We start from the raw sequence: 13,657 nt of genomic DNA on the forward strand, positions 1-13,657 counted from the left end.
AAAGTAAATGAGTCAGCGATCTTTTATGACCTTCAATCTTTTGACTGCCATTTCAGATATATTTATGTGAAGCAGTGACTCATTGTGGTTTGAAAATGATCAATAAATCGTTAAATTGTTATTTAACGAAAGGAAATCGCAACTTAAAATTATTTCTTAATCGTTAAGCAGAGATTTTTGTAGTTGAATACTGAATAGCTTGCTTAATTAATCCAAGAAAACGGTTAATAAACAATTAGAAATGGGCATAATTGAAAAATATTATAGTAGGGATAATTATGAACATTAAAGAGATAGCTAATCTGTAATTGGTAATTTGTGCTGTAATTCCTTCTGGATAATATCTGCTGTAGGTACCGTTTGTGACAGTTCGTCTAAACGATACGCCTACGAGTAGCGAGTCTTCCCCGTGATATGGGCGTCCCAGGTTCGAGTCATGGTTGTTCTTTACCATGTGTTCTATATATGTGAGGTGTGTGAAAGAGTCCCCCCCCTCGTGTAAAAAGGGGTTGTGCAAGCGAGTGTGTGAGTGTCATCTTCATATGAGCTAGAAATCAGACTTCTGCCCTCGAGTGCTCAGCGGCCTTTAACCTGAGAAGCCACTGCACAAGTTCGGCTTAAATCGCTGACTTCGTCAGTGGGCTTATCTAGGGCAAGTGCCATAATAACAATAATGATAACGGATAGAAATGATGAAAATTTAGATGAATGTTTGACAGCTTTGGAGCAGCCAACTTGTACAGCTTTTGGAGCAGATATAAATGCTGATGATAATAAATTATTTTATATATTTAGAAGTTGATATATCCACCGATCCGGAAAATATTTTCAGGTTTTTCATTACTTGTTAGAGAACTAACTCCCAAATCTTTTCAACGTAATAATGAATAAAATGTGAAGAACTTGTAAAATAATAGTTAGCACTTATCAAATTAATTGTTCATATCTAGAGAGTAAATATATGCGAGAGAAAAAAAATTATATATTAACGCACGGCTCATCCAGAAGGTAAATAAAAACATTTTTAAAACCAGCAGGTGTGGTCTCCTTGAAATTTTCTCGGATGCTCTTTACTAAAGATATCCCCCTCCCCCGAATAAAATTGTAAAAATCACAAATGCTGAAAATTTTATTTGTTGAGTCCTGCACAAAAGGCATCTGTACTTCGTGTATAGCAAAGGAAACAAAGCATGCATTTTTACCTTTATTTCCTTCCGAATGAAACTAAAATTCGATACATAACTGCAACTCAGGTAACAAAATTATATAACGAATTTCATTTAGCTAAGTAATTAAGTTTATGAGTTATGGCATTTACATGTTTGCGGTAGTACAAACCGACAAACGGTCAGCTCCCAAACAAATTTAGTTTAAAATTTGACAAGAATTTATACATTAGACGCTAAGGTAAAATCTTATATGGGCCCATCTCTTGGCGACTTATTTGAAATTTAGCCAAGTTGACTACTAATTGAATATTTGTTATTTTTATTATTTTTCAATTAAAAAACGATACTTGAAGGCCAGAAATAATAATAAATTTAATAAATAAATAAATAATAAAATAAATAAATAAAATAAATCTGTCTAGATTGATTATTTATTAATAAAATAATAAATAAATAATAATAAAATAATAAATAAATAAAAATAAGAGTAATAAAAATAAGAATAAAAAAATAAATAAGTATAAAAAATAAATAAAATAAATATATAAAATAAATTTAAAAAAATCCGTATAGGTTGCCACATTGGCGACGTAATCGCCACTCGTTTGGCGAGAATTGAAAAAGACGCCAAGAGGAGGGCTGTGATAGGATCCACCCGACGCTAAAACTAAGCACCAAATTTCATTTAATTCATTCCGTTTTTTTTTAATTGTCGCGTTTTCATGCATAAGTACAGACCGACAGGTGGTTCAGTCTATAGCCGGATTTGGTTTGAAATTTTATTAAGGTCTACATTTTGGCTGCTAAATATGTGCACTAAATTTTGTTCATCTACCTCGCTTCCTTTTGTAGTTATCGACTAGAAGAAAAAGATGACTTATAACGACATGCAGATAGATAACTGTTGGCCTATCTTGTGTTATAATTGCAATATAAAATTTTACTATCAATCTTTCCAGTTTAATATTTTACTTTATTATTCTTGCATGTTGATTTTTTTATTGAATTAGAGAAATTTTTATTTAGTAATCTTATAATATATTGTGGTAATCATGAAATATATTTTGCAACACATATAACACTACAATGTTTAGTTTAGTTTAGTTATATTAACGTCCCGTTGTAAAGCAACACAAGGGCTATTTTGGGACGGACCTCGTAATTTTGAACCGTGGTCAGATGACGAGGACGACACCTGAGCTGGCACCCCCCCTCTCCACACAATACAATACCAGCGGGAGGACTTTTGGCATGACGGATTTAACGTGCAACAGATCCCCTTACACGACGGTTATTCGGTGGAATCGGGCCTTGAACCTGAAACCCTACGGCTCACAAGCCGAGACCTTACCACCAGGCCACCGACGAATACTACGATGTTGAACTATTCTTCTTTATATCTTTATATTTTTTCGAAAGTACTTCAATTCAATGTGCATTTTACCAGATCAATTAAAATTTTGTTAATTCATATTTAAAAGTGAATTTCATATCTTAGATGAAATCATAAAAAACAAGAGAAGAGTCTATCACAATGAGCATAACTGTTAAGTTTCTAACTTAGTATAAGTTACATAGATATAAACCTATGAAATTTAAAAATACTTTGCCGAGATAGCAATTAAATTAAGCTATCTACAAAAGATCCAATTGAAATTTTTTTCACCCAATAATCTGACGATTTAGCTGATAAATAAAAGCATAAACACTTGATTTCAACTTGATACGAGTTTACTACATGTGTATTGGCTTATCTTTCCTCTTATGTTTATTAAAACTATCTCTTAAAATAGCTGACTGCATGTCCCATTTGTTATCAAAATATATCCAAAATTTCTGTATCAAAGTGATAAGAAGTTTATTTGCTTCAGATGCCATTTTGAACCGTTTACAGCCTGAATTCGTTAACCCTTCTTATTATTTCAAAAAAATGACGATGTTGAGAACATCTATAGTGACTTTGCTCTTAACGGGTCTTTTAAGTATCGTTACAGCTATCTGCCCCCCAGAAATTCTGACTCGACCCTGCACGTGCTCAAACATTGACGGAAATTTCCTTCGCTGTGAGAATATAACAGAAACAAATGTTTTAAACGGTGTATTTCGTCGAACTACTGGTATATTCTTCAACCATCTGCAACTGGTTAAAGTAAGCATTGAATCGATTCCGGCACGTTCCTTACTTGACAAGCAGATCAAGACGATTGGTATCGTGGATTCTAACTTGACAAAGCTGTTTGACAAAACACCACCTCCTTCAAACATCTTACGAGCTATAAATCTGATGAATGTGAAAATGCAAGACTCTATCCAATGGAATCAATTCAAATCTCTAAAGAGCCTCATTCTATTTCTGGCGATCGGAGTTGAGATTCCTGTTTTGGACAATACTTTTAAAAACAACGTAAACAAAAATTTAACTTATTTTGCTCTTTCAAACACCAGTACAGTGCATATTGTTGATGGAGTATTATCAGAATTAACAAATCTAGAAGACGTTAAGATTCAAAAGAATCCACTGGCAACATATAAGAGAAACTATTTTTCCCGGCCTTCCAATATAATAGTCTTAGATTTAGAGTATGTATGAGTTTTCCTATAAGTATTTTAATTTCTGAATTTTACAAACATGTTTTTAAATTTTTTTTAATTAACAACTTAAATGGTTATAGAATTTTGTATTCCACTGAATTGACATCCAACTGTTCTTAGACAGGGTGCCATCGTATTTGTCAATAATAATTATGAAAGCCTTTCTAAATTAAAATAATTTGCTAAAATAAAAAATAATGTATAGCTTTGTTAGAGAAAATTTATAATTATACTTCATTATTTATGACATCGATACATAATGCGTGGTCTATTCAAATCACCCATCAGAGCAAATATCTTAAGCAATCTTTGCAATCAGTTTTAAAAAAATATGGTTATTTGTATTATTAGAATATTTAGGAATATTTTTGAATATATCTTCTAATTAAATTTTAGCTCTGCCCAGTTTGGGTTTGAGCCGATCAAAAAAAAGGGGTCAAAATTATATACATGGTTTTCTTTACTACGATGCTCGAAACTCGCATGCGGAAAGGTTCTAAAAATCTGAGCGATTTCGAAGTTCAAGGCCTTGCAGAAAATCTACAACTTTATGCGAGATAAAGGGAGGAATAGCATATTTATTTGAGAGTATACAAGAAAATTCTGAGTTAAGCAACTCCTGCTGGTTTCTATTTCGTCAGAATTATAAAACGGTTGTGCACAATTCTCATACCTAGCAGCATTTTCTTTCTTTTTTCAGACCTTATAACTTGAGATATAAGAACCCGTGGAACCCGTTTTTTTATGATGTTTATCTTTCTCACGCAGATATCTAATGTCATATTCTAATATATTACTGTCTGATATACTAAAATTCTTCATTCCGGTGTCGAACATAAGAAATAACGTGCATTACACTCCCGAATAACGGGCCAAATGTTGCCGAAGGACAGACTGGATAAGCCGGAGTTCTTTGAATTCATTTCTTTGCCAACCAATACCACAAGACAAAGTTTTTATACCAAAACTCATTGTTACAATATACATTTTCTCACGTCATATTGAGTACTTAAGCCCTACATTCATCTCAAGCCCTCATCTCATTCGCTCATGTGAACACGACCGAGGCCCGTGAAACATAGAAGCAGTTGCCGGTAACGTGTCGAAAACGAAGGTTCTGTATTGGTAGTTTATATATGTTTATATATAGCCTTGCTAGAATTTATGAGAGAAAAGTAAGTTAAAGGATATAAACTGATCACATTTTAACATGAATTCTGTGCACTTCACTGTGGTATACTTAAAAAAAAACATTACGCATACACAAGAACAATTTACGAATCCTGTACGTGCTGTGCAGTTATGCTAATCAGGAATAGTGGGAACAATTCAGGCCCGTACACACTGATGAAACAAGGAACAACGAGCAGAATGCTCTCTTATCTTGTCACAACTTGTATTTTGCAAACGATACGTAGGAGGATCGTAGCAGACGCCCGCTTCCAGTGTCTAGGCAATGCTGCCAATGCAATGCTTTGCCTTCCTCAATTAATTGCGATAAAGAAAACTAGACCGGATAGTCTCGAACCGGATACTCGGGAGTATACTGTAATACATAAAAGATAACTAATCAATCTCAAAATTGATAAAATTCGATTCTGAGATAGCTAAAAACCGTATTTGCATGGAAATGTGTTGTGTCAAGTTCTGTAAAACGGAAACTGATATGATGAATTTGGAAATTTCGTTTATGCTTAAAGATCCTATGAAGTATCGGCATATATTTGGATTAATAATATGGATTCGAATTTCATCATTTCTTTAAAATGCAAAAGAAGAATTGATGCCAGGTGTTGAGATTTTGCTATTTCTGGGTTGATATTTTGAAATTTTATTTTTAACAATATTCTTTTTTACTCAATAATGTGAGTCAAACCCTTTTCCATATAGATATCTCGAACACAACTTCTGTGTAAATGAAAAGAATAATATAGCTGTGCAAGATATTTTATTTTTGAAGGTTGACATTTCAAACAGTATTTATAGTAGGTGAAAATATATACGGTCTAACAAAAATTCGCGAATAACTTACTTTTTATATGGTTTACTAGTTAAGAAGAAGCAAACTTAAGAATTAAACTTTCATTGTAGAGGATCTGACTCATCCTTAAGTATTGTAATATTCCTTAAATATTTCATTCTTTAAGATTTTATTTCTTCAATTGAACCATTTAAAAATTCACTACACGATATCGATCTTTTAGATGAGCTGCAATTTTGATCAGGATTGGATCAAGAATAGTTTTAAAACAATATTATGTAGAGAAACTGTTTAGCTCACTTTAGAGTTACTACCACATGCAATTACCTATTCAAATTTTTCTTGTATATTTACACTCTCCCAAACTATCTTAAACAGTATTTTTTAGTATCATTATTCTATGATATTGCTTGATCTGGAAAAAAAAAGTCGGGGAAATATCAGAATGTTTTTAATGTTTCATTATTCTTAAAGAGAAAATATTCATCCATCCTATATGATTCGCTTTAAAATTCAGGTTTGATTGTTCCATCCCTTATAGAACTTAATAAGGAAAGACACCGCTGAATGGTTATTTGTACCCTCAACACTTACCATAGTAAGACCCAGTTCCTATAAGCTCAGGTCTTCGACTTCGATGGTAGGCTTATCGGGGCACCCGTCCTTGGAGAAGGACTATCCCCTTATTGATGTCACTGATAAGAGCTTTACTTTTAATAAATTGCCATGATTTGAGAGGCCTTAAGACCAAACAAGAGATAATAATCTGTTTGCTTGATCTCATCACTAAGATTCTGGCTGTGAGCTGAATTGTCATAGCTGGAACTGCGGTTCACCATTCGTCTAAAGGGGTCTTTTGCATTTTATGAGACGCAAGAAGTAGACAGGACAACAATAGCTTTCCATTGAACGAAATCATTTCGTTTATCTTTGAGGGAAGTAAAGAGAAAGTAAAACGGAAGAGTAAAATCTCAGAGATCTTTATAAATTCATATATACCTAAAAAGATAGGGTGCACATATTCATTTAAAGAAGGCGAGTTTCTAAGAGGATGTCAAATTTGAGAAAACTCTGTCTAAACAGTAAACCGAAACATGTTAAAACATGTGCACGTGCAATTACCATGATACCTGGAAAATTAAGAGGCATATTCGATTCCGTACTCAATTTTTTTGGAGAAAGATTTTTTTCCTTTTCAGATACAGAAATTTTTATTGTGTCAGCAATTAAACATTAGGCGAAAATGAAGTAACAAAAATTGGTGGAATGAATCGCATTTTCTTTTTTTTTTTATGGTTAAAAATAGTTTGTATTAGAAAGTCAATTTTCTTTTCCTATGAAAAATGTACTAATAGCATATTCAATATATAGACTTAAATTATAATATGAAATTAAACTTGTGTACATTTACAAACATTTTGAAATAAATAAATAACGGATGTCTTTCTTTTTGGAAAATCAAACATCCTGTTTTGGATAAGAAAATATACAAATCGGAACAACTTAAGTTGAGACTGCATTTCAGATGCACTCAAATTCATAAGAAAAAAATTCTATTTGCAAATAAATATCCTGTATCTCATCTTTTTAATACTATTGTGGTGAATAGCATATAAGCCAGTAACAGCGCTTCCACCAGGACAGCTGTTTTGGTATAATCGGTTAGTTACTGGACTGCTAACCACAAGGTCCCAGGTTCTATCCTTCGTCCATCACCTATCGCTTCACTATTAAAACTTTTAAAAAATGAAAGAAGGATTATAAACATTTGTCTCTTTTAGCGGAAACCAAATCGAAACTCTACCAGCCGATGCTTTCTCTCAGATGCCAAGACTCCAAGCTCTTAGTTTGAAAAACAACAAAATCTCGACAATTCCAGATGGAGTATTCTCGCAAATCAATCATAAGCTAAGCTATCTAGAACTAGAAGGTAAGAGGAATTTATGCATTTTTTTTTGTCTCACAAAAACTTTTAGCATACGCTTCTCAAAGGATGGAAGCTATCTGCAAATTGTGACACTTTGAAAATCGACATCAGAAACATTCAGTAGGACAGACTGCTATACCTAGAATTATCAAATATGCTTTGGTGTTACTTCTTGGCCAGTAAGAGAAGTTTAAAGGAAGACTGAAATTAAGAAAGTTTTGTTTATTAATTTAGACAGGATTTATACTTAAGGATTAATCAAAATTTTTAAAATGTTCCTCGGTAATTCTGGAGAATAGTAATGCATAAATATTATTCATACATTATAGAGATGCAAGAATATTTTTTGTTCATCTCTATTCTATTTTGTTCATTATCCCAAATTATCGGGGTGATTGAACTCCGGTGATTTTATTTTAAAAAGTGACTTTCACTTTTTTGTATACGTAGTATACAGAAAGTATAATATTCGTCAAAAAATATCGAAGTCGAGATTTTGATGAATATCCACTCCAAAAACCCATTTTCGAAAATGCCCGTCTGTGACAAAGAAATCCAGAAACGCTTTGAGCTAGATGATTAAAATTTGGTGCACGATCTTTACACGAAATTTGCAGATTTTTATCAAATTTTGAGTAAAATTTGTTCAGAGGAAGTCCGTCTGCGCGGTTGTTCGAATATAAGTTAACTACAAAATGAAGAGAGCTAGATAAATAAATTTCGGTACACAGTTTTAAAATCTATAGTGTAGATATCTGTCAAATTTTGAACCAAATCCAAATACTGGTTGACTATCTGTCGGTTTTTACTTTCAGAAACATGTAAATGCGATTATTCAAAAATGCTGATTTAAATATATCAAGTTTTGTATGGGATTTTGTGATTACAAGTGTACTTTTGAGTCAATCGGTTAAGGAAAACGTGTCTAAAACACTAATTCTAGTATCGGATACTATTAACCGAATACCATGGATTAATCGCCAAATAACTCGCCACGGATGATACGATAGATTTAATAAAAATACTGAATTCAGCCCAAAAGTTAATATTTCGTATTTATTGTATGCCAATGTCATATAAGACGTTCTCTGGCATGCCAATTTTAGAGAGTATGCGAGAAAGTTTTGAGAAGACCACTCCCACTAATTAGTAATACGAATTTTATTTTTGTGCAATTTGAACTAAACTTTAGTAAGTTTAGTGTAGAGTTAGTGTAAGTTAATTTTAGAGAGTATGCGAGTATTTGTGAAGACCACTCCCACTAATTAGTAATACGAATTTTATTTTTGTGCAACTTGAACTAAACTTTAGTAAGTTTTTTAGAATATATATAAATATATTCTATAAAAATATATGTCCTTATTTTAGTCATTGCATTTATGCATGCACACGTCGGCGTCCTGGCATAGAGGTAGCGCATCTTCCGCGTGATATGGGCGTCCCGGGTTCGAGTCACGGTGTGGGCATGGTTGTTCCTCCTGTTCTATCTGTGTGAATGTGCCCTCCTGTAAAAAGGGGCTGTGCAAGCGAATGAGTGATGCGTGAGTAGTCAAGTCGTATTCTTAATCCAAGTTGGCTCTACGATAAAATCAAGAGGCGCTCCCCCTTAGTCTGAAATTGGCTGTCTTTGAACAGCGGGCTTGTCCGTCGCAAGTGCCATAAGAAACAACAACAAGCACACATAACGACGATATAACTCTTCCAGGGGATGCACTTATAAGAGAAAAAAAAATTATGTATTTTCACTAGAGGGCGCTAAAAACGCAAGATTGGCTATTCCTCAGCTCATTGCGATGGACTTTTATGCAACGTTTAAAATTAGCGTAAATAGAAGAATTCTGTTATTTGTATTTAAGACATAAACGCGATTGTGGACGTCACCTTCTTTTCTTTATAGTTTTAAAAAATAATGTAGCTACAATTTACATTATCCATTCGACAAACCATTAAGAAATATTACTTAGGAAGAAATATATACTAATGCTAGCAAACATGTTAGGGCAAGAAACATTGAGCGAATAGTGTCAACCTCTTTGCATAGAGCGAACTAAAATTAAATAAATGTTGAAAAGAACAGCAGAACTTTTTGGAGAAGTGGACGATGTGTCATCAGAGAAGATGCAAATCCACCAAAATAACAAATACTTTAGAATCACAAGATTTAATTGTGAGATTTTCTAGAAATTTATATGTTTGGAGCATTCTAAACATATTTTGGAGGATTCCAAAGTTGCAATGAAGTGAATAGATTCCTAGAAAGAAAGTACAAGAATCGTCGAAAAATCCGGACTCGTGATTTTGGCGGATCTCCAAGTTTTAGACATTTCTGAATTCGAAAAACACATTTCTGGAAAATGTCCGTCTGTTCGATTTGATCTAGACGAATGAAACTTGGTATATGGCCTTTATACGAAATTTCTATCAAATATGGAGCAAAATCCGCTCAAAAGAAGTGTGTCAGTCTGGCTGTTCGAATACAATTTAACACAATAACTACAAAACGAAGAGAGCTAGATAGATAAAATTCCATAAACAGAATTAACATCTATAGTCTAGACTTCTATCAAATTTTAAACCAAATCCAACAAAGGATTGTCCGTCTGTTATTTTTAGAAACATGTAAATGCGGTTAACTTATTGTTACAATGTCTTCAATTTGGATTTTATGGCCATAAGTGTAGTTTTGTGTCAAATTTTTATTTGAATCGGCTTGGAAAAAGACGTCTAAACACAAATTCGATTTTCGAATACTATTAACCGCATGCCAGGGATTAATCGCCAAAAAATCACCAAGAGATCACACGATAGAATCGGTGAAAATGCTAAATTTGCGCCAAAGGTTAGCATTTCGTACACTAACGCCAATGCTAAGCAAGATGTTCTCTGGAATAACACCTTTACAAGAGAGTATACGAGAAAGTTTTGAGGAGACAACAACTCCTGGTTACTTTATAGAACTTAACTTCAATCGTTCTTTATTTCTTTATTGTTTTTAGATTACAAATGTCAATATTTTAACTGGAGCATTCACAATTTCATTTATTTTGTTTTTAAGTCATTCAATTAATTCAATGGTCATTTTCTATTGTTTTTATCTTTATGATTACACTGTTTCCATTCTTTTTGAAATAAAAAGTTGTTTAAAATAGCAGTAGTTAATACCCTTTCAAGTACTACGAATTTTAATAATTAACCTCTCAAAAATTTATATTTTATGATAGTGAATCTGAAAAATAACGCATGACCTTTCATGATGATAAAGAGGACGCATCCTCAGAAGGTTAAATACAGTATTTACTAGCGTGCATATAATTACAGTTACGTAGGACTGTAACTGGAAACTGATATGGGCAGATGAATATAGCTTAAAGCATTATTGTAAAAGTAGTAATGCTTTCTCTGCATTATGAAAAGATGATGTTACTATGCAGTATAAAAGAATTATGCACTGCTTACCATATGCGGATGCTATAGATTTGCCAGCGTCCTGGCACAGGGGTAGCGCGTCTTTTTCGTGTTCTGGGTTCGGGCATGGTTATTCTGTGTTCTATGTGTGAATGTGCCCCCCTGTAAAACGGGGTTGTGCAAGCGAATGTGTGGGAGTTTCATCTCCATATGAGCTAGAAGTCAGACTTCTGCCCTTGGGTGCTCAGGGGTCTTTACCCTCAGAAGCTATTGCAACCCCTTTCCGTGGTAAGGCGGACGCCACATCATCATCATGCTATAGAATTTTTCACTGCTTATTATATGCGGCTGCTATGCATTATAAAGGAATTATGCACTTCTTATTATATACTGCTATGCATTATAAAGGTATTATGTGGTATTATTATTATGCACGGCTTATTATTATATGCTGTTGCTACGCATCCTGAAAATAATAATGCTTTCTAATCCGAAACAATAGCATTTCAAATTGCAAATATTTTATAGATTAGTCACCTAAATTATCCGATAAAAATTCTGAAGTCTCATTTTCTGAGTGTCTAGACATAGATAGCCGAAAAGACCACGCTATGATAATAATTTCAGCCTCAGTAAGGGAATATGCCATTTTTCTAAGCGTGCGTAGTTGTTAATGGTAAGGAATTTCAGCTGTTTTTTTTTTTTTTTTTTTTTTTTTCCAAATTAGGAGTTAGCAAAAACTGTCCAAATAAATGAATTCACCAAGCAAAAAATGTTTACCAATTCCAGGTATGCATGATCGGAAATACAATTAATATTTATGATCATGCATACTTTTGTCACCTTGGGTTGTTTTGTGCTTACACTCTTCTTTAATAATTCATATGTTGCATTTTATATTATTCTATCACATAAGCATACCAAAAAACGCTAGGATTTTCAATGGCATTATTTCCAAATCTTGGATTTTTTTTTCTTTTTTGTCAAATATACAAAATAATAACATGTATTACATTTTTTTAAATCTTGCAATTTTTCTTAATTCATTTCTTTTATTTTTCTTTCACAGATAATCCGCTTAATTGTGACTGTGGTTTCAAATGGATCATTTCAAATAAACCGAAATATTCATTGACAGGAAACTGCGCAACGCCTGAAAATTTAAAAGGAAAAACAATTAAGGATTTAGAAAGTGCTGATCTTACTTCTTGCCATTAATCAGTGATGCCATATAACTTCTGCAATGTTATGCTTGCACATATTTGTTTTGTTAAAACCTTTTACCAATAAATGAATTTTTTTAATCAAATTAATATAACCACCTGGAATTTTTTAACTTCATTTGTTGTAAATTGCATGATCTGAATTTAACTCGAGTTCAATAAAATGTAATTAATTTTAATGTTTGTCTTGGTTTATTGACAGACACAGATAATTACAAAAATTATTTTTTCACCTGCAGAAATTCTACAAATAAGAGCTCCGAATTGTTTGTTGGTTATATACTATATTTTCTTACTACATTAAGCATCCGTACAAGTACATAAGTTATAAAATTCTTGATAATACAGATAATATGCTGTATGAAATGACGTACGCATCTACATTTCTCATAGTCTATGACGTCACATAAATTGGAGATTAATTTGAATTTTTCAATTGTTATTCTTCCAGACTTATATCAGTTATTTCTAATATAATTAATTACTTAAAATTTAACTATGAATGTAAAATGATTAAAATTCAAAAATGCACTGTTTATTTAGTATAATACTAGCTGATTCATGCGGGTTAATGGTTGTGACCAATTCAATTAAATGTCTAATGCATAATTTGATATTCATAATTTCCTAATATAAAACAATTTTAATTCTAAAATTGTGACAAGCATTAAGACAATGCTTTTTCAGTAGTCTTGCAAATGTTCAATATACTGTGTACATGAACCTTTATATTGGATATGCTTTCGTTTTACCTATACACACCTCTCTGTATCGAGGGCTTTCGAGATTAAAATTGGAATATCAGGTGACGAGCTTTATTTCAAAAATTTGGAATAATGCAGTTTTCTTTCAGTCTGGAAACAAATTAATAGTTAAAAATATAATGTAACCGTTACAGATGCATCAATTTTAAATAATACAAAAAAAAATTAAACAGTTTATTTTCTATATCTATCGATACTCTTTTTTTTCTACTTTCGTCCAAATTGACTTACTGCTTTCTTAGCATATGTAATCTGTTTTTATTTGTTTAATTTCGCTGAACTCCACAAATTTTTTCCATTCCTTCTTCAGAAAATTAATCAAACTTGCACAAAAAAATATAGCTATGTCAAATACTTTTTTAAATTGAAAATTCCTAGATATCAAAACAAAACAAAAAAATTAATTCTTATTTTATAATTAAAACAAGTGTTTCAGATTAGGTTTACATTTGAATATAAGTACTATGTTCGTAGTCTTCCTTATCAGGAATCCACAGGCTTGCAGAGTAGTTTAATAAACTTCGTATCATTTATTATGGGGTGGATCCTAGCACAGCTCACCTCTTGGCGTCTTTTTGAATTCTCGCCAAACCAGT

General features: G+C 32.5%; 1 protein-coding gene across 1 annotated transcript; it reads left to right on the forward strand.

The window, feature by feature from the left end:
- Positions 1 to 3,032: 3,032 nt before the first annotated feature.
- Positions 3,033 to 12,292, forward strand: LOC129966242 (SLIT and NTRK-like protein 4). The gene is made up of 3 exons (XM_056080657.1): positions 3,033 to 3,749; positions 7,524 to 7,672; positions 12,144 to 12,292. Exons 1-3 carry the CDS (start codon positions 3,100 to 3,102, stop codon positions 12,290 to 12,292), a joined length of 948 nt encoding a protein of 315 aa, XP_055936632.1. The 5' UTR covers positions 3,033 to 3,099.
- The last annotated feature ends 1,365 nt before the right edge of the window (positions 12,293 to 13,657 follow it).

Source organism: Argiope bruennichi, chromosome 4, assembly GCF_947563725.1.
Source record: "Argiope bruennichi chromosome 4, qqArgBrue1.1, whole genome shotgun sequence".
NCBI classification, from domain to species: domain Eukaryota; kingdom Metazoa; phylum Arthropoda; class Arachnida; order Araneae; family Araneidae; genus Argiope; species Argiope bruennichi.

Excerpts from the sequence above, each read along its gene's own strand:
- LOC129966242 (XM_056080657.1), top strand. The coding sequence starts at position 3,100 with ATGACGATGTTGAGAACATCTATAGTGACTTTGCTCTTAACGGGTCTT. Across the intron at positions 3,750-7,523 it reads ATAATAGTCTTAGATTTAGA|CGGAAACCAAATCGAAACTC; the intron begins GTATGTATGAGT and ends TGTCTCTTTTAG. Across the intron at positions 7,673-12,143 it reads AAGCTATCTAGAACTAGAAG|ATAATCCGCTTAATTGTGAC; the intron begins GTAAGAGGAATT and ends TTTCTTTCACAG.